General features: G+C 44.9%; 1 protein-coding gene across 6 annotated transcripts in view; it reads right to left on the reverse strand.

Moving 5' to 3' along the window:
- Positions 1-26,385, reverse strand: part of INSC (INSC spindle orientation adaptor protein) — a 130,682-nt gene that overhangs the window by 31,665 nt on the left and 72,632 nt on the right. For all 6 annotated transcript variants that reach the window (XM_079102790.1, XM_079102791.1, XM_079102792.1 and 3 more), the window contains exons 6-7: positions 23,424-23,537; positions 16,405-16,530 (exon numbers count right to left, since the gene is read on the reverse strand). In XM_079102790.1, coding sequence (XP_078958916.1) covers positions 16,405-16,530; positions 23,424-23,537 — 240 coding nt within the window. The remainder of the gene's footprint in view (positions 1-16,404; positions 16,531-23,423; positions 23,538-26,385) is intronic.

Consider the following 26,385-nt stretch of genomic DNA (forward strand, 5'->3'; position numbering starts at 1 on the left):
AATTTGTTAACTGTGCTTCAGATCTCTTCTAGTAGTGTACCACTTATGAAATATATCATCCTTCAAAACAGTATATACATGTATATGTATATATACAATATATAATTTACAAGAGATAACAAATAATAAAATGAACACCCACATATGTATATGTCTATACCTCATATCCAGAAATTCTAATCTTAGAATTAAAATCAAGAAAGCCCCCCCACACCTTTCTTAATCTCATACCTTTGCTTTCACCTGTTGGATAGGCCATTACCCTGATTTTTGTGTTTATTATACCCTTGTTTTCTTCAGTTATTGCATGTGTATATTGTTTAGTTTTACAAGGTTTTGTAACTGATGCAAGAGGTATCATACTGAATAAACCAATTTGCTTTCTTCCCCAGATAGACTTCTTATAAAACTCTTTTCTGTCATTGCACATGACTATGGTCCATTTATTTTCACTGTGGTATGGTATTTTGCTATATAAATTGATTGCAATTCATTTATCCATTCTTCTGTCAATGGGCACTTGACTGGTTTCCCAGTTTCTGCTACAATGGACAGTGCTTCTAAAAATACCTTCTAAATGTTTTCTGGTGAATAAATGCCAGTTTCACTAGGGGTCTCAATCTAGGAGTGGAATTCCTAGGGCACAGAATTTACACATCTTTGTTTTGCAACATGATCTGAGCAGCAATTTATACTCTCAACAGCAATATATTAAGGCTATTTAACTCTTTATCAGTTCTTGGTTTTTTCAAGTTTTTTAATTTTGGCAATTTAATGGGTATAAAATTGTATTTTAATCGTATGTCTCCACATACCAGTGAGATTGAGACTCTTTGTATCATTTTTCTTTGCTTTGTCTTGACTTTTGTTTATTGCAAGTTGGATTTCCTCTACTATGAATTGCCTGTTCATAAGTGACTTTTCATAGGGGCCAAATTTCCTTGGCCTTTGGTTCTGATGCTGCTGACCTGCCACTTAGCCTACTACCAGCAGGCTGCTACCAGTCCAAGATGACCTCTGTATCCACTGGCATCTCAGTAGTTCCAACTCAGTGCAGCTCACCATAGTGTGGGGGTGGAGGGGTACTGAAGGAACTTACATTCCTGGGCTGTGGGCTTTCCAGCTCCTAAGCCAATTCCTACAGCATTAAGGTAAGCACAGACCCTGGAATCAGAATTCTGCCTCTGTCCTTTACCAACTGAAAGATTTTATTACCAACTTTGAGCTTCTAACAATTGGGGTGGAAATACCAATCTCAAAGGGCTTTTAGTTTTTCTTATAAAATGGAAATAAAAATAGCAACCTCAGAGGACTATTAGAATCATTAAATGGGAGACTGAACATACAATGCCTGCCACATGGTAATGACATCATTCCACCCATCCCTACCTGGTCTCCTCATCTCTCCTAGAATTGGGGCCCTGAGACCTAACTCTTCTCACTTCTGTCTGCTTCAGCCTCCTTATTAGACTTTTCTCCAGGACCCTTTCTGCAGATTCCTCTGGGACTGAAACTCCACTGAGAAAAAGCCTTTTGGGTAGTGTGTTAGTTTTCCATCACTGTGACAAAATATTTGAGAAAATCTACTTAAAAGAAGGAAAGGCTTATTTTGGCTCACAATTTCAGAGGTTTCAGTCCATGATTGCTTGGCCCTGTTGCTTGGGCCTGTGGTGGCACAGTATATGATGGTGGGAGCACATAGCAGAGGGGTCTGCTCCCCGCTGGCAGCCAGGAAGCAAAGAGAGAGAAGAGGAGCTAGGATCCCAATACCTGCTTTGAGGACACTCTCCCAGTGACCTAACTTTTATCCACTAGGTACCACCTCCTAAAGGTTTCACCATGTCCAATCGCACAATGCACTAATAACCAAATCTTTAGCAAGTGAGTCTTTGGGGGTCACTGAGATCCAAACTAAGACAGGTAAGGATCCACAAGTTGACGCACTTATTTGGACATCTTCCAATAGTGCATCCCAGAACTGGGACTTTTAAAAACAGGAGATATTCCTGAGTGACTGGGAATCAAAAGATGAACAATTAGTATCCTTCAGCAGGGTAAATCAGCACCATCTCTGTATTTCTATTGTCAGCAGACATTTACTGAGTTCCAACATTGTGACAGGTGTTGAACTAGGTACAGCCACCTAGGTGAAGTCACAATAAATAAGACAGAGAGAGGAAAAAAAAACTAATGCAGCAGCCAGAAGCAAGGAGGCGGTAGGGAGGTGACAGGCAAGGAATCAGAGGCTTACAAAGGATTTAGGAAATTATGTGAAGCAAATCCCAGCCTCTCAGTGTCCCCACTTCCTTGGCCTCTCTTGCCAAGAACTCTTGCTGAGGATTCTTCCCCTCTTGCCCCGCTCTCCTCCCAGAACCTCAGGATACTGGACTTTTGGGGTTCATCTAATTAGCTACTTCTCACTACTTGAGCTCTTAGCCGCCCTCTTTTGGTTCCAACTAATTAGCCTGTGTCAGATGTCACTGCTGGCCCATTCTCTACCACATCAGACAATGGTCCCAAACCCAAGAGGCCTCAGTGACTCACTATCATGGCCTTCAAACCTTCTTTGGCCAAGATCCACACTACCATGGCCCACCTTCTTGCCCAAGATCCACACTCTTTCTAAACTGCTACCAGATCATTTTATTCTTAATTCAAAAAATAATTTGCCTGCATTTTCCATGGGCACCTCAAACTCAATTCACTTAAAACAGGAGTGGTCATTTTTCCTGTTTCTCTCCCCACTCCCATCTCAGACTCAGGTCAGAAGTCACCTGCCTCCCCCAGACAGAAATGATCTCTGTTCTCCCAGCTACCACTCATGTCTAACCTCAACTCCAGCAGGTATTATGTCAAATGATCTGTGTTACACGCCCCTTCCTTGGAATCTAAGAGACTTGATTTGAGTCTCTTAGGGCACCTCCTACAAGGAATCTTCTCTATGTCCTCAGCACCTCCCTGCACATAGCTTAAGAGATATGGAATGAATGATGAGGAATCCCAGGCCCAGGGAGATGGAGATTACTCAGACCACACAGTAAGTTAATGCCAGGGCTGGGAATCCAATTCTTACTCCTTGCCCTGTGCTTCCCACAGAGGAAAGAAAGAAACTGGTGAGAGGTCGGATCAAGCAGGGGCACCTCAGCTCCTATGATGGGCTTAGGGGTAGCCCACCCTGAGATCAGCTTCCTCAAATACTGGCCCCATGTTAGGAAACTCCCCATCCCCAAACCACCCACTTCCCATCCCTAGTCATAAACTTTATGCCAAGACAGCAATCTAATCAAAGCACTTTCACAGCACTAAAGAAATTGCTGCTGGAAGCACTTATAGATAATTAGCTTTTACATGGAGTGGGATGGGCCTGGGCCAGAGGCCAGACTTTCCTCATTGGGTGGGTGTGCCTATGGAGATGAAGATGGTCTGGCCTGGTCATCACCTGGGCAGCAGGACTAATGCACCTAAAGAACAGACACAAAAAGAGCTTGAAAATGTGGAGATTATCCCCAGGAAGTGGGAGAAGGAACAGGAAACCCATGTGACTGAGAAACCCAAAGTGTACAGAAAACATCAAGTCAGATTTATGAGCAGCATTTTCCTACTGATTATTGGAAATGCATCAGTGGCAGCTTTTATGCAAATATTGAAGGGACAAAGGCTAGTACACAAAGGCTCATCATATATCACTGATGTCACTCTGCTGCTTCTTAGTTTTGTATCGGGGCATTTACTTTGTTTTTATTTACAGTTTAGGGATAGGCAGAAAAGTTGGTTGCTGGCTTAAACAAGTAAGCAAAATTTTGCAAATGAAGTGAAAACTCAATCATAGGGGAAGCAGAATGACCCAAGATTCTACACTTTTCTGTTCACTCAGACACCTAAAGGCTGCAAAACATCACAGAACAAGTGGAAATTGCAAAGCAATTGGGATCCTGCTGGTAAGTCCAAGAAGGATGAATTAGCTCATCTAGAATAGAGTCAGAAGAAAAATTCAGTGATACTCAGAGGGGAACAAGGGTCATGACCCAGGAAGCAAAGACAGGAGAGGGGCCAAGGGACAGGGCAAAGTATTTGGTGGAATAAATGAGCTCATGGGTCAGAGGCAGAAATCAAAATGTGGAGTGTGAACCAAATAGGAACCACTTTCAGTATGAAGTCTATGACAAAGCAAGGTTAAAGGATCCCTTCATAAAACGAGGAACTTGCTTTATGGAGTGGCAGTAGGACTGGTACTCAACAGAAAGCTACAGAAGCTAAGCAGGCCCTCCAGAGGACACCAGCCTACCTCAAAACATGTCCCAGACTGCACCTTGCCTGCTATTTCAAACAAGAGTCTTCCGTTAAAAGGTAAGCACACCCATGGATAAATACAAGTAGTAATATGTAGTAGAGGATGGGACAATGGATGGAAGGGCTTATATAACAAGCTTGTGGGAAAGTCAAAAAGGCAAAGAGAGAAAGATGTACAGGCAGAGAAAGCTAAGTTAATCAGATGGAGAGAAATTGGAACTTGAATCACTTAAAAGTATAAATAGAAAATAATTTCCCTGTGAAGCAATGATTTTCCTTGAAGTGGATTTTCAAAGAGATGCTCTGAAGGTGTTTGGAGGTGGGTCTCTCTTTGGGTTAGGGCTTTTAGGCATATGCTGATGGGAAAATACCAAGTTTTTAGTAAATCACTGCAGTACCCAGGTGAAACCTGAAATGAACCCAAACTGATTTTAGGTCATTGGTCCTCCAATGATTAGAAGCATCTGGAAAAGTTTTAAAAATACTAATATTCAGGCTTTATCACCAGAAATTTAAATTTAATTGGTTAGTAGTAGAATCTTGGCATCATTATATTTAAATAAAAAACTTTATGAAAGACCAATGGACATCTTGAATTAAGCACCAGTGTTCAGAGGCTGACTACTTGCTGACTTGGCAAAATAAGCAAGTTATTCACTTTCTCCACGTCTCAGTTTAAGTCTGAGTTTTCTAAGCCTTATAATGATAATGATATAATAATCAATAATGAATTAGTGAATGAAATATTGACAGCATTCTCCCTGAAATTAGTAACAAGACAAAGACATCTTAATTAACTCTGTACTAAACAATGCAATCACACAAGAAAATTAAATAACAAGGTCTATGATGGGAAAAGAAGCAAAACTGTCATTCTTTACAGATGGCTTGATTGTGTATGTGGAAATTCCCAAAGAATCTCAACACTAGTAAAATTTATAAGTGAATTTAGCAAGATCATTGGATACAATACCAAAATTGTATTTTCTACATATTAGCAACAAAATTAGAAAATAAAACTTTTTTGGAAAATAAAAATTTTTAAAAACCATTACATTACTGTAAATCATAACTAAGAATAAATGTTTTTAAAAAATGAACACTGAAAATTCAAAACATTGTCAAGAGAAATTAATGAGAGTCTATATTAAGTAGAGATATATACTATATTCATAGATTGTGATAGAATATTGTTTAAAATATCAATTATCCAAAAATTTATCTAGAAATATGAAGAAATCCTACTCAAAATCTCAGCAGCATTTTGTGGACATCAACAAACTGATCATAAAACATATATAGAAATGCAAGGAACTTAAGAATTTCCAAAATAATTCTGAAGAAGAACAAATCTGGAGGACTTATCTGACCAAATATCAAAATGTATTAGACTACAGGGACTCAGTGCCATATTGGCACAAGGATGGACATAAAATACTAATGGAACAGAAATATAAAGTCAAGAAATGGACTCAGCATTTGTCATCACTATCCTTACAAGGAAGGTCTCACTTCAATTTAGTGGTGAAAGAATTGTCTTTTCAATGAATTACTCAACTGGGCATCTATATGGAAGAAACTGAACCTTGAATACCACTTTTTTTTTTGGTACTGGGGAGTGAATCTAGGGGTGCTGAACCACTGAGCCACATATCCAGCCCTTTTTTGTATTTTATTTAGAGACAGGGTCTCTCACTGAGTTACTTAGACCCTCGATAAGTTGCGAGGCTGGTTTTGAACTTGAGATCCGCCTGCCTCAGCCTCCTGAGCCAGAGGGATTACAGGCGTGTGTCACCACACCCAGCTTGAACACCACTTTTAAAATTAATTTGAAGTGAATTGTAAGCCAAAATGTGAAAGGTAAATCAATAACACTACTTGAATGAAATAGAGTAGAATATCTTTATGATTTTAGATAAAATGATGATTTCTTAAATAGACACGATCAGCACTAACTACAAATGCAAAGATCAATAAATAGACTTTAACAAAATTAAGAATTTCTATTTATAAAATACAGAATTAAGAGAATGAGAAAGCAAACCACAAAAATGTATATGTGACATACATACAATGAGGGATTTGTATGTATATTTCTTAATTTATAAATCAATAAGAAAAAGACAAACTACCCAGTGTTTTCCATGAGCAAAATTCTCATGAAATTTCACAAAAGAAGAGAACCAAATGGACTATAAGAATATGAAAAGGTGCTCAAAATCATTACTCATCAGGAAAATAAAAAATAAAAACCATCATGAGAGATGACTATACACCCATGGAGGTCATAGGCAAGGGACTGCATGCCCAGCTATCACAAATTCACAAACAACTTGACTTGTATTTTTGAAGCAGCCCAAAGAGAGACAGAAACGCTCTTTTGGAAACTGGATACTTTTTCCTGTGGATGTCTTTCCATCTTCCCTCCCTCACTTCCTCTAAATTTCTTCCTCTTTCTTATAACCCTTCCCTCACCCTGTCTCTCTTTGTTTCTGTGGATAATCAGGGTGCCCATCCCTTTCTGCTGGGGACAGCAGATGCTGGTTCCTGATCCATGATTTGTGGGCTGGCTGCTATCCCTCTGGGCTGTCAGTGCCAGGCTGTTTCAAGGAAAGGGGACTCCCTACTCAAGTTCTGCCCAGAACCTTTACCTACATTCGCTCTTTTAATCTCCTATTTTCCCTCTAGGTCCCAGGAACCTCTTTCCCCACTCCCCCCTAAACTAACACTTGCCCCACTCCAGGACCCAATGCTCATGGCCAAAAGTGCCACCTCTGCACTTTTCAGGTCCCTGAGTGACCCTCACTTCCCTTCTCCTCAGCACTAGCATCATGTTTATATCTGACTTCTTATTTATTTTCTCTTCTCACCAGATTATTTGCAGTCCAGCTAGGAAATGAACAGTGACTAACATTTAAGTCAGCAGCTTCTCATCCTACCACACACACACACAAACACACAAACACACAAACACACATACACCTCCTCAAATGTAGAATTCACAGGGAATCTATGAATTTACAGGGATAGAAAAGTACTCAGCTCTCTTCTAATGACCCCTGGAGGAACAGCACCCCAAACACACTCCCAACCCCAGGGACAGGCACCAGAATTCCTAGTCCAGTCAGCTCAATACCTTCTAATTTTTGTTTATCACATCACAGCTTATAAAAATTACTTAATATGCCACCTGACACTTGCAGAATTTCCATTAAATGAGAAAAGTGAGACTTATAGGGATTAAGAACTTTCTTTCTGGTCCCTCAGCAAAACCAGCAGCAAGAAACGACTAGCCCCATGGTCTCTCTATAAATTCCCAATGTGGCAGCCTCTACCCAGGAGGCATGGTCAATCTCAACTGCCTGCTCCTCCTCTCACCTGACTCAAGCTGACCCACAGAGCTCAACTTGACCCACCAGCCCACCAGCCTCCTACATCTGCTCACAGACCTAAGAACTTGGGCCCAGGGCCACAGGAGTTGCAGGGAGTGGGAGAGAGAAGCCAGCACAAAGGGGACTTAGGCAAAATCCCACAGAATGACTGTTAGTCATTTTAGCCATTCTATTATGGTTTGGTTATGAATGTTCTCCAAAACCTCTTGAGTTGAACACATGGTCCCCAATGTGGCAAAATCCAGACATGGGGCTTTTGAAATGACTGAATCATAAGGGCTCTAAGCTCATCAGTGGGTTAATCCATTTGATGGATTAATCATTTGAATGGACTTTTGGATGGCAGCAGTAGTTCACAGGTAGGGCATGGTTAAAGGAAGTAGGCTGTGCTCCTGGGGACTATATCTTGTCCCTACCCTGCTCTGCCTCTGCTTCTGCTTCCAAGCTGCTGTGAGTTGAACACCTTTCCTCCACCATGCCCTTCTGACGTGATATTCTGTCTCACCTCAGGCTCAGAGCAATGGCGCCAGCCCACCATGAATTGAAACCATGAGTCAAAATAAATCTTTCCTCCTCTAAGTCGTTCTTGTTTGGCATTTTGGTCAAAGCAACAAAGCAACAAAGCAACACAGCAACAGTCACAGCTGACTGTCCTTGCTGAGCATTCTGACAAGCTTTGCATTCCCCTTGCTCCCACCTTACACGGGGGCTTAAAGCTGCCAGCAGAGGCCCTGCCAGGCTGTTGGAGAGACATAAGACATCCTGCATTCTAGCTTCAGCCCTGTGGCCAGTAAAGGAGTGATGTGGATATGCGCATGCCCACAGACGCATACACACCAAGCCTCTGTACTCTCATTTACAAACAGTATTTATGCAGTCATGCATGGAACAAAATTCACCTGTGTGTAAGTCACTTCCCTAATGGGCTAAAGTGGTGGGCAGTTAGTGCCTCTTGGTGAAGGCCAGACAGCTCTGAGCCAGGCAGTATGGGACGTCTCCAGGAGTGGCACACATACAGTGTGAGCACCAAGAAGGAAGGAGAGCAGTTGGAAAGGAGCTTGGGGCCAGATATGACACTGATGTCAACAACTGGAAGTGAAACACTCCTGTTGGGACACGTCAGCTGAGGCAGAGGTTCTAAGCAAAGAAGCACCACGGGCCTTTAGTGAAGATATCTGGAGGGAAGGGAGAAAAAACTCACACTTGTGGAACTTTGACTCATTTCACACCCTACCTGCAAAGCAGGGCTTATCACTCTGATTTTACCTGTGATGAAACGGCTCAGGGGTGCCTCAGGGGTGTAAGGTCACACACAGAATATATGGTGAAGGCTGGACATCAAACCCACGTCTGTTTACCAAAGAGGCAATGAGCTGAGGTCAGAGAGCACCTTCTATGCCAGACTGAGGGACGTGGACTTTTTCCCAGTGGAAACAGTGGCCTAAAATGGTTTCTTCTTCAAGCAAGCACAGGGCTGACTTTCTGGAAGTTGGGAACAGGTTAGATTGTAAGATTGTCTACTCCCTGTTTGGCAAACCCTGTTCCCTTTAATTTTAAAATCCTTTCTCCCCTTCCCACTCCTCCCACACACGAGATAACCCCTGGCCCTGACAGCTGGTCCTGGGACACAGAGTCAACCAGTCTCAGCAGCTCCAGAAGGCAGCCCCAGGCAGCCTGATCCGACTGCCACTGATGTTCTTGTCCACAAGGGGCCGCTGTTGCACAGCACATGTATTTCCACCAAGCCCCTGAGGCTAGAGCCTGCACTTGCAAACTGACTTGCTCTTAGGCACCCAGACAGTTCAATTCCATTACCAAATTCAGTTTAGACCTGTTGCATAGGGGGCAGGCCCTAGCCGTCAGGGCCTTCCTTCAGTCTGGACAGTACTAAAACTCATTATCTCATTATCTCAGGGATGCTTGTGAAGAGAGGAGAGGGGAGGCAGGGCAGCGTGCTTGATGCTGTCCCTAATTCACATTCTGACCTCCTTAAACCCCTCCATCCCTAACTTTAAGGCAAATGAACAGAGGACTTGGCATGTGGGGATTCATCCTCCTTGCAAGGCTGGGGAAGTTGATGTTTCCAGTCTCCACTCCTCTCTGCCTGCCAGCCAGAGCGGTGCCACAGACAGCTGACCTGGGGCCATGGGATGCTCTGCACAACTCTGGTCTATTCCAAGAGCAGAAGAAGCAAGAGAAGGCCAGTTCCAGGGCAATGGGTAGGCAGGAGGGCTGGAGGCAGCTTGTAAGCCTAGCGGGGGTTGAACTCTAAAGAATTGTCTGTCCAGGGCAGTCTGTCTCCCTCTCTAGGAGCTACTCCTAGGAGAACTAGAATTGGCTGCAAGGCAAATTTAGCTAAGGCTTCTTACCCGGCATTATCCCAGTTCTCCCCACCCAGCCTCACTTGAATATTAGAACTCTTTCTAACAAGATGAAGTCACTGCCTTGCACTGGGGTCTGCAGGCCTTGGTCAATGGCCCCTTTTGGCTAAGGAGGGAGAGGAGGACATGAACAAATGGAAGCAAGAAAGCAGGGTCCTCAGGCCAGGCTCTGTGCCTCCTGGTGCCTAACCTTTCTAGCTTCAACTTGCTCTTCAATTAAGTGGGGTGGGGAGACCCCAGCTTTCCTAACAGAATGATCGTGAGAATCAAACATGCAAAGGATAGGGAAAACTAAAGTTTGCTACACAAAAGAACTATTTCTGTCCATCTGCAGCTATACAGGGAGCAGGCAGTACAGAGAGATTGTTGTAAATCAGCATCTGGAGCTGCAGGGCCTCCTGATCACCCTGCAGCCCCTCCCTCCTGCTGGAATGTCTGGTTTTCTGTCTCCAGGTCCGGCTCTTTCTGTCTCCATCTCTCATCCAGCCCAGAGAGTCTGGGGTGAGGAAGCTGCACAAAGATAGACAGCAATTTTCCCAGCCCTCACCCAACCCCAGGGATTTTCTTGGATTTGAAATTAAGCCTTCCTCCCCTCCCCTGCTCATCTTTAATTTCTCTATCGATTTTCATTAAACTCTCCCCTTGGCTCCAGCACAGGGTGAACTAACTCCTTATTTGAAAAACTAAAACAAAGAGGAGGGGTGGAAATAAAAGGATGCTCTTCTGAAAGGGAGATTGTCTCTGGTCTAAGGCTGGAAGAAGTTACCAGAACTGTCTAGGGGAGGGGGTTTAAGGTTGTCTGAACACTTGGCTTGGAGTGTCCCCCACCCCTTAAGGCCCTAGATCCTATGTTCCTGCCCCTCAGATGTCCACCCCTCACCTAGGCCGCAGTTCCCAGTCCATCTCTAGTCCCCAGGCCCCTCCAGTCCCAGTGCCCTGATCTTCCTTTTAACCCCAGCTGGACCTCTGCCAGGGTCACTGCAAAAACCCCAGCACTAAGGCTGTTTTAGGAGGCAAGGAGGCAAGGCAGAGTTTCCTCAGACCACCTGGAAAAGGCCAGGGAGAAGGAAAAGGAAGCAGACACAGTCAGAGTGCTTCCTCCATGTTGATACCATGCTGGGAACCCTACCATATTGTCACACTGCATCACCACGGCAGCCCACAAGGGAGGTGTCGCCCCGACTGTACAGAAGAGGAAACCAAGGTTCAGAAAAATGTGGCTTGCTCCCCTAGCCCAATTTCAGCCTCCCGCACAACCCTGCAGTCCTCCCCCTTGGTAACGCCAGTGCACCTGACCAGTTCCAGTCCTCCAGAGAGGCTGCCATGACCAGTCCACCTCAACAGAGTTGGGTCCATCTGCTCCCATTAGACAGGGTGGCTCAGGGGTCCTCACTACTTCCTTGGCCTTCATCTTCTTCCTCTAGTCTTCTCCCAAGTATGGTTCAGAGAACACTGCCTCCTCTTCCGGGATCCCCAATTCACTGAGCATCCTGCTCCTAACAGATTTGGCCAACTCTTTAGCTGTGGAGTCCCTCTTCTTTGGGCAGACTGCTTTCTGTGCTCTCCTGGGGGCTGCTTCAAACACCTCCTTGGTCCTTCTGGACCCAGCTCCTCATGGCCTCCATGGCCTCCTTGCTACTGTTTGCAGAAGCAATCCAGCAGAGACCTCCTCCTGCGGTCTTTCATGGTCATGGGAGAGTCCCCCACTGACCACTGCTCAGCTATCCCTTACCTGGCCACCCATGTCTATTTGGCTCTCCTCCCTAGAGCCCAGCACAGAAGGGAAAGCAGAACTCCTGACACCTACTGGTCAGGGGAACATAATGGTAGGGGAGTTGTGGCCAGACGCACAGATCTACAATGACCACACTGACATGAAAGAAGGGAATCTTGAAAGGCCCTTCAGACACTTCTGAAGAGGCCTGTGCTGACACCTTGCCTCTGGCCCTGCCCCTGCCCAACACCTAGTACTTCCCTGAGAGCCATCCCCTGCTGTCCCTTCCTCAGAAGGGCCATCTTTTTCCAGAGAAGCAGAGAGTAAAGGGCAGGGGTTTGGAACCAGCAAGGCTTTGGTTTGAGTCCCAATCACTACACATTCATGTGCTGAGGGAGCACAATCCTTGAGTTTCAGTTTCCTCATTTGTAAAATGAAAAGGCTGTGAGGACTTAAAGCTGCTGCCCCCCTACTATGCATGTCACAGCCTCTTCTACCAGGCCAGCCCTCTCCCAGCAGACCAGGCCTCTCTCCTCCACCAGCCTGTGCCCTGCCCAAGCCACTCACATTCAAAGCCCAGCCATTAGCAATGCACCTGTCACAACCACGGAGCATTCACTCAGTGCCCACTGTGCACCAAGCACCACACCACTGCCCATTTGTAGCCCTCGGGACAGTTCCGTGAGGTCAATTTAATGATGCTGCTGGCCTCTGAGAAGCTTAGGAAGTTCCAAGGGTAATGCACCACAGCTCACTGGTGGAGAGGATCCAGGTTGTAGCCCAGGACTGCTTGACTCTTCAAAGTCCATGAGCTCTTCCCTGTGGAGGACAGACTGCTTCACAACCCATGTGTTATGGTTCGGATGTGAGGTATCCCCCCAGAGCTGAGGAGGGAGACAATGCAGGAAGGTTCACAGGAAAAAAGATTGGGTTATGAGAGTCTTAACCCAATAGTAAATTAATCCCCCTGATGGGATTAACTGAGTGGTAACTGAAAGCAGGTAGCTGAAAGAGGTGGGTCATTGGAGGCATGCATTTGGGTTATATATTTTGCATCTAGTGAGTGAACTGACTCTCTCTCTCTCTCTCTCTCTCTCTCTCTCTCTCTCTCTCTCTCTCCTGACTGATCATTGTGTGAGCTGCTTCCTTCGACCCCACTCTTCTGCTATGATATTCAACTCACCTCAGGCCCTGAGGAATGGAGTCCAGCAGCCTATGAACTGAGACCTCTGAAACCCAAGAGCCCCCAAATAAACTTTTCCTCCTCTACAATTGTTCTGGTGGGGTCTTTTAGTCACAGCAGTGAAAAGGCTGACTAAAATACCCCATGTGATAAAAGAAGGAGTTTGCAGGGTTGAATCAGTGATGCACTGACTGAGATACTGAGTAAATGAATTTAAAAGCGGATGACTGACAGAAGGACTGAAGAAGCAGAGATGAAGTGACTTCACATGAGTGAGTGAATGAGACCAGCAGAAAAACAAGGCTAAGGCCTCACACAGCAAGGCTCAGAGTGATAGAAGTATCCAGTGACCTGGTGAGGCCCACACCTTCTCTGGGGACCGTGCAGGATTTAATGAACTTCTAGGTTGGAGAAAAAAGAAGTGAAAGCCACACAACAGAGATGAATTTCACTGAATCTAGCACATCTGTCACTGCCAATTAATTAAGCAACCCTCAGGGAGGAAGCCAGACCAGTAAATGAGGAGAGTAAGGCTTAGACTTTAACATTATCTGATTAGGTTTCAACCATGCCTGGCAAAGGGGTGTCTGGTGAGAGCTCAGGGGCATCACCCTTCTCCACACACCTGTCATTCTGTGGTTTCTACAGCCCTGCTTGTCCCTGGGCTTCTCCACCTGCCATCCTAAAAACTGAGCTCTACAGATCACAGCAGCCTCAGAGACCAGGACTGAGTCGGATCACAGAGGGTGCAGGTGTGGGCAGGATCCACCAGGGGGGCACAGGTGGAGAGTGCAGGAGACAAAGCCCTCCTGGGTGTCTCTAGAACTTCTCACAACTTTAGAAATGACGTGATGTGGAGGAAAAGGATGTAGACATTGGCTTCCTCATATCGGGTTTTGATTCCTGTCTCTGAATAATGGTTAACAACCTAGGTTGGCTCTTGACAAGCAGAGCTGGAATTAAATAGCTACCTGGACCATTTATTAGCTGTGTGCCCTTGAGCAATTAGTTTCATTTCTCTGGGTCTCCTTTCCTTCTTCTGTGAGCAATGGGGATGGTGATGGTACCCAGGGAATGTTTCTGTGGCAAGGATTAAATGAGATGGTGGGAAGAAGGGCTTTGCCAAGTGCTGGCCCAACACAAGGGCCAGATGAGTGTTACTTAGTTCTTATTCTGTGCATCACTGTCATGACAGCCTTGTTACCTGCTGGCACAGGGGTCAGCAAGTCTTTTCCATGGATGGCAGATAGTAAACATTTCTGGCTTTGCGGCCACCTGCTTTCCTTTGTAGGGACTCAGCTGTGTGGTTGCGTGCACGTAGACAGACCATGTCTAGCAAGTGAGCCTCACCATGCTCTACCAAACCTGGGGAACTGAAAGTGGAATTTCATGTAACATTTCATGTGACACAAAGTGTTATGCTTCTTCTGCCTTCTTTTTTTTTTAACCCTTTAAAAATGAAAATAGAAAGCATTCTTAGCTAATGGGCCATGGCCATATGAAAACAGGCACTGAGCTGAATCTGGCCGTTGGGCCATCACTTACCATCCACTGGACTAGAATGTAAGTTCCGTGAGGACAGGGGACCTTTGTTTTGTACACTGCTGTACTCTGAGCACCAAAAACAGTACCTGGCAAATATCAGATACTCAATAGTATTTGAGTATTTAATCTCACACTGTGATTCTGTGCAAGAAGTCATTTCACCTCTCTGGGCCTCCATTTCTTCATGTGAACAATAGGGATATTTTCACTTTGAGGCAAGCAACAAATGAAATTAGAATCTCCACAAAGTCATTTTGCAGACTCTGTCAGTGCCATATGATGTAGGTGCTGCTTCTGACCACACAGGAGTCCTTCTCAGGGCAAGCCTCGCTCCTTCTCAGAGCCTAACAGAGGAGCTGTGGGTGAGTGCCTGTGAGCAATCTGACCTGGGGAAGCGGAGCGCCCACACCATCCCTGTACCAGCTGGAGGTGGTGAGGTTGAGACTGCGGTCAGGAACAGCAAGGCCATCTGGGTTCAAGTGCAGGGATTTTTCTGGTGCTCTCATGTGTCCATGAAACCAGCTGGGCAGTAAGGTAGACAGGAGTGGGGCTCAGGCAGACAAAGCCCCAATTCTGGTTCCAACACTCACTCTGTGATTTCAGGAAAGTCACATAAACTATCTGGGACTTCCTGGCCCTGTCTTTAAGATGCAGATATTACCGGTGCTCACCTCCCAAGGTATTGGTGTTAATGCAGGAGTATAATGGGCCAGCCTGGGCTAATCCAGCACAGTCAGACCTCAGTGCATGAGGGTCCCTTCCTCCACTCCTTTAGCCCACAGGGTCTGACAACCACCTGGTCCAGCCACAGCCGAGGAAAGAAACACTAAAACATTCTGGCTTCTGAACAGCAAAAGAAAAAAAATTGCTTCTCACCATTCCAGCTGCAAAGGTTTCCAGCTCTTTCCTGAATTGAAAACTTTTTGCTGCACAGTCTAGGAGTCCAGACCAAAGTGAAGAAGCTGGGTTTAGGGTGGGCCTTGTCAGAGCAGCCAGACTGCAGGACATAGATGCATTTTGCTCACCTCATCCACATTTCGACCAGCTCACAGGAACAGATGGAGAGCACATACTCCAAATTCTGCGGGCACCACAATTGTCCTGGGACACACCAGGCCTTTCCACTTCTCTACCATAAGAATATTTGGCATCTTTCCTTGAAACTGGGTTGGGAAATTCCCAAACATCAGCCCCAGCCTCCTTAACCCTGCAGGCTAGATTTGCTAGGGACCCATGTGCAGGCTAGACCCACTCAGGTGAGGGGAAGCAGCAGCCTCAGCCCCAGCAAGGGAGTGGAAGTAGGGAGTGGCTGGAATGTCATGTCTCCCCATGGCATTCCTCAGGTAGGGCTTGAGTGGGACACTGGGGCCTGTCAGAACACCACATTGCTTCTCCAGCTTCACCCTACCCTGTGACTTATTGGCCCAGCAGCTGAAACTTGGATTTCAGCTTCCCTACTCAGGCCCTCTAGTCCTTAGTGGAGTAGGCTTGCCTGGGTACCCAATGTTCCACTGCTCTTGGCCCTCTGTCCACCAAGGACTTGGCTCCCCTTCCCTTAGGCTGGGCCCTTCAATGGACCAACCACTCCCCATACTGGCTTGCCTGCCCACAGCTGTATTCTAACCATTAGGCTTTCAGTCATTGATCATCCCACCCAGGAAGTTCTGAATGCCCCCTTGGACGTTGCCATTCTTGATCAGTTTCATTATCTTCTCTCCCCTTCACCTCCACATTGAAACCCACAGTCAATGATCCTAGCAACCTCAGCTGAGTGGTGTCTGGAAGAAGGCAGGGCTCAGGAAACTTGCTCCATGATGAGATCCAGATGGCCACCATGAAGCATGCCCCCACCTGCACCTGGCTCAGGGACTTCAGGCCCCCTCAGGCAGTCACTCTTACCTTCTCCAGCTGATGGACACCCTCTTCCACGCAGCAGATAGAGGCCAGGGTGCGGAGCGCCTGGGGGTACAAGCACCGGAAATTGTCCTGTCGGCAAACCTTGAAGAGTGCTACGACTCCACCCTCCTATCAAGAAAAAATAAAATGTCACATGACCTCACCATGTGGCCTTCCCTGGTACTGATTCAAGAAAAACTGGCATCCCTCACTCAGCAGACAGGCTTTGGGGTCAGTTCACCAACAACAACAACACACATACACATATGCACAGAGAAATGTAGGCTCCTGATGGTCCAAGTTGGAGGTGGGATGACTCCGATGCTTCTGGGATTTGGGGACTAGAGGCCCTGAAAGACATTTTGCTCGGGCCAGGATTGACATCATTCAACACAGGTTGAGTGTGTTGGCCACACCCTCTCAGCAGCCTTCAGTGGAGCTGGCCTGGAATCATCAGAAACATGTCCTAGAAACACACCAGAGGCAGGTAGAGGGAACAGAAGACTAGGAATCAAGTGCTAGTTCTCACTCTGCCAGCAATCCCCAAGCTACTCCTCGCAACTCTGACTGCGATGGGAGGCAGGCAAAGTGAAGTGTACTTATACCTCTATATCAGTACCATAATTTATTCCCACTTCTGTGAGGGGAGGAAAAAAACCTGCTGTGCACATGGGTAAGGTGATTCCCCTACATCCACATCACCCTTCCAGGCAGGAATCTAGGAGAGGGAGCTCATCCTCCAGGTGCCCTGCAAATAGTCATATTTACTCTGTAATAATCACTGGAGCCCACCTTGGCCCTGGGTACAACAGGTCACCTAGGGGACTCATCACAGCACCCAGCAAACCAATGGCAAGCCCACCTTGTGCTTCCAGAGCAGGAAAGGCTGGATTCCCTGCATCTGGCTTTGCCTCTTTTCCTCCCTCTCCCTGGGGACTGAAAGGGTGCCTAGAGGTGGCAGCACTAACACAACACGAGCAACTCATCTGAAGCCTTGGGTCGCTGGCCTGTAACCTCATCACTCCTGAGTCCATTGCAGCTTCTCCAGAAACTGAACAAAATGTTACAGGAAAAAGGTAAGTTCATCAAAACACCATCTCTCATTGGATTTTTAAGAATTCTGTCCACCAAAAACATAGTGAGCACCTACTATGTGCCACATTCTATTCCTGTGCTGAGGGTGCAGCAGTGAATTACTGTAAGGGTAGCAAGAGAGCAACTGGTAGAGGAAGCAGTGACCACTGCAGGCAAACACAGGTGCACCGAAACAACCCAGGCCCATTCCAAAAACAGGTTCATGATTTTAAGAGTCTTGCTGCTGATCACTGCAGGGACTAGGGTGAAAATGTCCAACTATGGAGGAGTAGATCATTTCTGACATTTTACAGTCAACTAAGATTGATCACAAACTTTTATAACCCTACTTCCTTCTAGGGTGGTTGATTTGGTGGGAAAGGGGCATACCTTACTGCTGGTAAATTTATTCATGTATTTGAAAATAATAATAGTTTATTTTAGGCCAGACACTGTGCTGAGCACTGAGAAAAACTGCCTCAGTCCCTGTCCATTCTGAACTCATAGTCTGGCAGAGAAGGCGGGGGATTCTAAAAGCAGATTCAAAGCTGGATAAAGGTGCAATGAAAGAGGGCAGGGGTGCAGGGTTAAGAGTGTGCAGAGCAGGAGCCCCTCCCTCTCTGGGAGGGGTTTGTAGACAAGGCAAGACAGACTCATTCTGATTTTAAATGCACATCACTGCTAAAATAAAAATATGCCCGGCATGAGACAAGATGCCTACCCCTCTGATTCTTGGTCCCATAAACCTTCACTCTTACCTTCTTACTTGCTCACAGGACATCTGATGAGGGTTCTCTATAAAGACCTTACCTTTAATCAAGGAAAAATCAAGTCGCTCTTTAAAGTGAGCAGAAAAGAAACAGGACTCCTAAGCCCTCCCCACCAGCCCTGTAGGCCATTAATGGCCTTTCTCCAGATTAAATATATGTGCATTCATAGGGATGTATATTTATTCATGTATTTATATTTAATCAGCTCAGTTATAGAAATATCATTTCAATAATAGATGACAGATGTTTACATCTGGAGCAGACAATGAAGAAACAATGCCAAAGAGCATGAGGACAAATGGCCAGGATGAATGTGGCAGCCCCCGTTTGGCTCAGGAAGCGCAGAAACCAGCACGACTCTGTTTACTCCTCCGCACACATTTGCACTGGATCCTCATTACATTCTTCCCCAAAGCTGTGATAAAGGTCCTTATTAGCATTTTTAGCTACTGGGAGAGGAAAGAGAAAACTCCTGGACCTAGCCTAAGGGGATTCTGGTCCAAATCCTGACTCTGCTGCTGCTGCTTAGCATTGAAAATGAGTCAGACTGAGCAGTAGGGGGAGCAGTGAAGCCATTCTACGCAGAAGGGCTTGATAGGGGTTCTAGACAGAGGTGGGAGGGTCAGGTTAGACAGAAGGCTTCCTGGCTACACGGTTGCCTCACGGCCTCACCAAAGACGTATCAAGGGTTGGGACACATGGAAGACCAAGGAGGAAGGGGCCACAAGAGTTCAGGTGAATGATCTCATGTACCATACTGGAGCCCCCATTCAGGATAGGAACGTGGCTCTCACCCAGGAGCAAGACTGGGAATTGCCTGAGCTAACGGATCACACTGTTGGCTGGAGCTTGTTTAATTTTATAGAAAGCTCTGGGCTTGGAGCCGAGCTCCATAACAGAATGAATTATTCAGACAGGCTTGGGATGAGCTGTCCTAAAGCTGGCAGAGGCCACTCGTGGGGTGTGTAGGCTGGTGGTAGCAGGAATGAGAGAAGAGCTGGGGGATAATTCTGATGAAGCACAGGGGAGTTTTCTGTGCTCTGCTCCTAGGAAGGGATGGAGTTGGCCACCATCATCTCAGGGAAGACTGGGAATATTCCTTGGTCTTCAGAGTATCCAGAGATTGAGAGGACAGACTTCAAATGGGCTGCCCAAGTTCCCTCTGGGAGACAGCTTAAATTGATGAATGACCCAAAAAGAGACCACAGCAGACCTCAAAGAGGTGAATACAGAAGGCCACTGGGAGAAACTGTGGACACCTGTCACAATGTTTGGCACGTTCACTGAGCATCTGAAGAGAGGATTCTATTCAGGTGTGCCAGGGACTCCCAGCTCCTGCCTCACCCTCAGGACTAGACGATCCTCACACAGTAATCCTGATGGAGCAGCTAGTCTCAGCAGCTTCCAGGCTGGAAGTAAAGGAGGCATCAGGCATCTTCTCTCTGCTTTAACCCCCTGTTTACTCTATCCCAAGGACCAGAGACATAAGAAGGTTGAGATGATGATTTGGAGTCAGCATGCGTGGTTAAAATCTCCTCTCTGCACGAGTGTGTGTGACCTTCGATAAGCTGTTTACCTTTTTTCCCCCTAAACCTCTGTTTCCTCACCTTAAAGATGGAAATTATAATCCTAACACATCAAAAGATTGTTGGAGCATCAGATGAGATAGTAAGTGGATTGAGTAAGTAGCAAAGGACATGGGAGGTATGTGGGAAGAGGACAAAGAGGAAAAAAGTGTGAGAGGGAAGGAAAGGAGGAGGGAAAAGAGGAGGACCTGCTGCTCAGCGGAGGTTCAGAGCACAACCAAGAGCACAACCTTTAACACAAACGGTGGATTCCAATTCTGTCACTTACCAACCACATGGCCTTCTCACCCTCTCAGCTCCCTGACGGGTACCATGGGGTAGACACTGTCTACCATACAGAATTAGCAGGAGGTTTAAACAAGTTAGTCTATATAAAGCACTTAGAACATTGCCTGGCACATAGTCAGTGCTGTTTATACAGCACTTTTTTTAAGAGCACATTTTAATGTTTTTTATTTCTGTACTACTGTGGCTATCCTCACCACCATCATTATCACAGTGGACCATCTCCAGCCTTAGAAAGCTCAGTTCTTCCACTTCTCCCCAATTCCTGCCAGTGCCTCCCAGTCCTCACCGTCATCAGCTTTGCACCTGGAGTGGGCCAGCTGAACATGGTGTTCCACATCAGGAGCAGAGAAAGAGGAAGCCCCAATTCAGACAGATTGATCAGTTGTAGCAGAGGCTTTACCTGGAAAGGGAAGGACTCTAGGTTTTAACCAATTAAACTGGTGAAAAGGAAAGAGGGTTGACTCCAGAGCTGGGCACGTCTGGTTTCAAGTGGCAGCTGGACAAGGTATTCAACCACTGTGAGTCCAGAAGTCCTCATCTGTAAGTCAGGGTCATGATATCATCTCAGAGGGGCGAGTGTAGACAAGATGTGGTAAGTGTGTAGAAAGTGCCGGTACAGGGCCTGGCACATAGGAAGCAACCAACATGGAGCAATTATTGTTGTTATTCTGTTTCATGTTCCATAAGATTCATGTATTTTCTTGGGTAGGCTCCAGTGAGGTGTGGCCCACAGAATAATCAAAGGATCATTACAAATCTTTAAAACTACTGGTTATGGCTCATGAGAGTTCAGGGATGATGTTGGGGACATGGGGAATACTTGAGTAGCTGAGGAGGGGGTGGAATAGGTAAGGAGCCTCTAGACAGAAATAGAGGAGTGGCAACTAAATGTGGAAAACAGTTCACCAAAGCCTTCTGTTTAAAAAATGAATTAGGGTAAAATTAAAATTGCTTCATTACTTTCTCCATAAAAATACCAGGCAAGTTGGACAGCATGGCAGATTTGCAAGGTCTCTTAAGTATCAAATAGTTCAGCCTCTTCAGGTTGACCTAGCCAGCCTCCCACAGTGAGCTAATGACAGAACTGAGACGAGAAGAGACTCTGGTCCCTACCCAGACCTTTCTACCCTGCTTTCTACCACTGGAAATGTTTGGGATCAATTTAACCAGAGGAGCATCCTGGTCCTCAGAGGAGACTAACAGGGGGCCAAACACCACCTTGGTCCTAGGCACAAACGCATGTCCTCTCTCTGCTTTCCGGAAAGAGGAACCCAAATGAAGGCAGGCAGTAGGAGCCGTCTCTATCATGCAGCATGTGCAGGTGAGAGGTCTCTCCACTTCTAGGATTCAGCATCTCTCCCAGAACCCAAACTCAGCTGTTCGTCATTCATTGTGAAAGGGGAAGATTATTGTTCTAAAAGAAGTTCAGTCAACTTGTATTTTAACCTAATCACTAAACAGGGATTTGTTGGAGCAGTTTTCTGGTCCCCCACAGCACCACAACGGACCTCTGCAGACTCAACCCTCTCAACCAAGCTGAATGGTGGAATAACAGAATCCTTGAAGGTGGCAAGGCCAATGCTACCTTCTCCAATTCCTTTTTCTCCAGCCTCCCAATACCACCATAAGCTTTGTGAGTCATATCTCAATTCAATAACTCCCAAAGAGAGTAGTGTCCCTCATCCCAAGAGGCAGGGAATCAGAAAGTACCTGGAAAACTAAACTATCTACTCCAGGCCCTACTTCAGACCAATTAATTCAGAAATTATTTAAAGCTTCCTCATGATGCTAATGGGCATCTGGAGTTGAGAACTTCTGAGTTAGGCTTTGGCCCCCAAATCTGAAGGGCCAAAGTTTGAGCCACAAGTCACCACTATGGGCTTTGGATCATGAGTTTTGAACTAGAGTCCTGGTTTATAATTCTGACTCCACTCTTTATCAGCTGTGTGACCCTGGACAAGTCCCTCAAATTATGATCTAAATTATTGCCCACTTCACAGGCTAGTTTTGCATTTCTAAAGAAATAAGCTTTACAAGGCATTAAGCAGAGTGCACAACAGCACTCAGATCTTAGCTATTGCCATTATATAAAATTCACTTCTCTTCTGAGAAGTTGGCAAGCATTTGCCCTGGTTCTTCTAAATTTCTTTCAAGGCTTAGACAGTGATTCTGAGTATCTGATCATGCTTCAGAATCACCTGCAGAGTTTGTGAAAATGTAGATCCCCAGGTCTTATCCCAGGGCCTCAGTAAGTCTTGGTGGAGAGAGAGTGAAAATCCTGTTTTCCTCAAATGCTCTGAGGGATTGTGATGCCTGGGAATCACCCAGTTGGAGCATCATCCTGTGACTGGTGTCGTAAGTCTATTGAAAGATACAATTTGGTTCCAATTAGATCCCTGTTCTATCTCCATTGGTGATGTCATTTCTCAAGTGAAAAGAAGAACGAACAGACCTTACTTTGATCCTAGAGTTACCAATTGCCTAGATTGTGCTCTAAGATTTTGGAGGCCAAAATCAAGGGCAAATTAACCACAAAGCCAATTAATTAGAGCTCCTATTGTAATCTTTGAAAACCACTGTCCTTTTTTATTTCATCTTTCCTTCATGTGGTCCTGAAGTGGCTGTAAGGCATTTTGGGAATCCAGCCAGGAGCTGAGTAAAGGGATTTGTTTATGGGACCCTTGAAGAAACATGTCTCTGAATTTGAGGTGAAGGTCATGTATGTAGATATGTTCCCCTCCTATTTCTTGTGATTAACACTACTAATAATTATGATGGGATAGAGGTTGTTATGGTGACAGAATTAAGGCTTAACTACATAAACAACAATATAGAAAACTTTCCTTTGAACTGGTTTGAGACACTACATTTCTTATATCCATGATGCCAGGAAGCCATATAAAGTCAATTCATCTTCTAAAATGCTACATGCCAGATGGTCTTTGTATTAGTACATCACCCTGTGGACACCAGGCACACCACAACTGTCAAGAAGGAAAATCAATGTGTGGAGATGGGGAAAGAAGTTGATACTGCATAAAGAAATGATGGAGGTTCTGGGGATACTACTATTTTTTTTTTTTTTGTCTCAAGTTGAAAATGAAATCACAGGGGCTATCTACCTATTAAAGATGAAACACCAAGGGCCAGTTAGTAGAGGTGACTCTTCCAAGGTTACATAGCAAACTAATGCCCAGCCAGGATGGACCTCTTGAGCCAGCTGTTCCCACCCACCCACTGAATAAGTGAGCTTCCTCTTACTTTCCCCAGGTTTGCCATTCTGGTCCCTGACCATGAAGTTCACCTTGGCTATGATGCGACACAAAGGAGCCCCCTCCTGGGTCAGACTGAACAGATTGCCTGTGGTAGACTCTGTGGTGTAGACGTTGTCCGAGGAATCAATTTTTCTCACCAGTGCCTAAGAAGAGAGAGAAAATTAAGCTGGTTACTGACCCCTATGTGCATTCTGCTCATCTTCCTTAATGGATTACCAGTGGACCCATGCTCCCAATAGCCATTATGGAACCTATAATCCTGCCCCATCCACTACCTCTTTGTGGTTTAAGGAAAGACATAAGTGAGGGTGACATTCGAGCAATATATCAGAGAAATGAATCATTTCAAAGTCTTGGGAAATAAGCAACATACTCACCCCATCAGAAAATCAGCTCTCAGCATTGATATGCTCAGCAAATACCATTTTGTTATGCTACTGGTTTCCAGTGAGAACAGAAAACATCAGTTAAATAAACAAGTTGAAAACCAACGAGTTGCTACAATTATGTTTAAAGAATTTGCCCATTTTGGATGGCTATTAGCCAATGGGGAACTCCAGCTGGGTGACAGTTTCAGTAGTTAACTCAAGAGAAGCATTTGACATAGCTTACTGCTTGGGAAATATTTTCACTGGGTTTATAAACTGGCCAAAAAGCCACACTGGACATTCTGTCACCAGGTGAGTAACAGTGAGTAAGGCTATATTGAGGTCAAAGGATTCTGGGCTACTGGTTGAGAGGGGCTAGAAATGACAAAATACAGAACCCAGGGAGGCCCAAGAAAGCAAGCAAATGGAAGAGTCATTAGTAAATAAGACATGAAGATTTATTCCTAGAAGAGTTTAGCTAATTTCTGGGAAAAAGCTCTTTATGAATCTTGAAACCACTTCATAATCAACTATTAGCTTTGGTGCATGTGACTCATTGATTATGAATGAATCCTACCTGCTAATTAATGCCAGTTACTCAAATTTCTCCTAGGAGGGATGGAGATAGACATATTAGGGAGAGCTGTCTGTAAGGGGCCTTAAACAAAAATGTAAAACCTGCAGAGCTGGGTGCTATGAGCAGTCTCTTGCGTGGTTTCAGTTGCCATGTTTATTTTAAAATATTAAAGTGGGATTTTTTAAAAATAGCCCTGGTGTTATAAAAAAGAAATAAAAGGAAATTAGGAAATCTGAATTCCATCTCCTGCTTGCCTTTAACTCATGTTGATACCATGGGTATGTACTTAAAAGCATGGACTGTGGAGTCAAACTGGATTCAAATCCTGGTTTCCACTTTAGTCTACATTCCCTAGAGCAAGTAATTTAATTTAGACTTTCTCTGCCTCAATTTCTTCATCTGTAAAATGTTGGAAATAACACCATTTATCTCTTAAGGTGATGATGACAACTTAAGATTGTCAATATATAGTAAGGAGTTTTAAAGGTGCCAGACACATAGAAGCAAAATAAAATAATTAGCAGTCATTATTTTGTGATCTCGGGCCTTTGAGCTTAAGTCGCTAGACTTTTGTTTCCATACTGGTAAATGGTTAAAATAAGAAGGCTTGAGGCTTAAGGTAAATGGCTCTCCCTTTCTGTCTTTTATTCAAACTTAAGTAAATTTTCAAACACACACACGCGCGTGCGCGCACATGCACACACACACACACACACACACACACACACACACACACATACAATGCGAATCCTCTACAGAGTGCAGCCTAAGATTGAGTGTGTATTTAATAAAACTACATTAAATATAAAAATTATTCTCTAAGATTTGATGGATGCCTCTTGTAAGAGATTCAACAAAAGGTAAGTAGCATTAATAAGAATTGTCACTACAAATCTCTGTAATGAACATACTTCTTAGAATCCTTCCCTATTGTTACCGTAAGCAGCTACACATGTGATACCAATGCTCACAGGAAAATGCAGATTTCATATATTGGGGTCCTGTACCTAAATGATAATTACCTAATGTTCCTGATTAGTGTTTGCACTTGAAGCAAATTAGCATTACATTAAACAATTCAAACCCAATGTCTTTTGCAATCAGCTGCTAATATTAGACCATTTATGTATGAGAATAATTTCATGTTAATGTCTATACACATATATACAGTAATTACACCCCAGATATATCTTAGTGAATCAGGTCTCTCTCTCTCTCTCTCTCTCTCTCTCTCTCACACACACACACACACACAAAGTTGTAAGCATCTTTTCCACAGCATACATTTGAAAAGATATGAGATCAGACTTCACTGAAATTTTCAAAGTCCTAAATATCACATGTCAGAGTTAGAAAGACTTCAGAAGTCTTTTGTTCAACCCACATTTCACAGTTGAGAAAACTGAGACACAGAAACCTGACCAGGGTCAGACGTGGTCTGAGGGGTGGGGCCAGGTGGACAGGACTGGAACCAATCCTTTGCGAATCTGACTTCCTATTTCCATCTCTAATGTGGGCAGGACATCACTGAAGCTAGTGGAGCTGGAAGCCAGAGGCAAGGATACATCCAGCTGTATTAGCCACTCCCACCAACAGGAGAGTGGTTCTGCATCCTGGCTTACTGTTCACATCAAGCACTGGTCACCAGAGCTCCTACAACAGAGGCATAGCTCATGGGACCTCCAGTTGCTGCCCTCTGGAATTCCACCATGTTCTTAGAGAAACCACACTTCTCTTGAGCTACCATTAGCTGAGACTGAGTGCAAGACTGTGGGGCAGGAGGCTGTACAGTGGTGATTAGCTTGGTTCCCTTTTTAAGTATCTCTTCCTACTCAATCTTCTCTCCTTTTCCTTCTCTGCTGTCAGAACTGGAACACAGTTTTCCATGCCGTTGTCTGCTTCATTATTCCCTTTATTCTGGGCAGGAATTGTCTAGCCAATTTTATGTTGGTGTCTGCTTCATACTAACACAGTTGGAAAAATCAAGGCTTTTGTTTGTTTGTTTCAGAAAATCAAGGAGAAATTGTAGAAATTTAAAAAATATGC

Source organism: Sciurus vulgaris (genome assembly GCF_902686455.1).
Source record: "Sciurus vulgaris genome assembly, chromosome: 11".
NCBI lineage: Eukaryota > Metazoa > Chordata > Mammalia > Rodentia > Sciuridae > Sciurus > Sciurus vulgaris.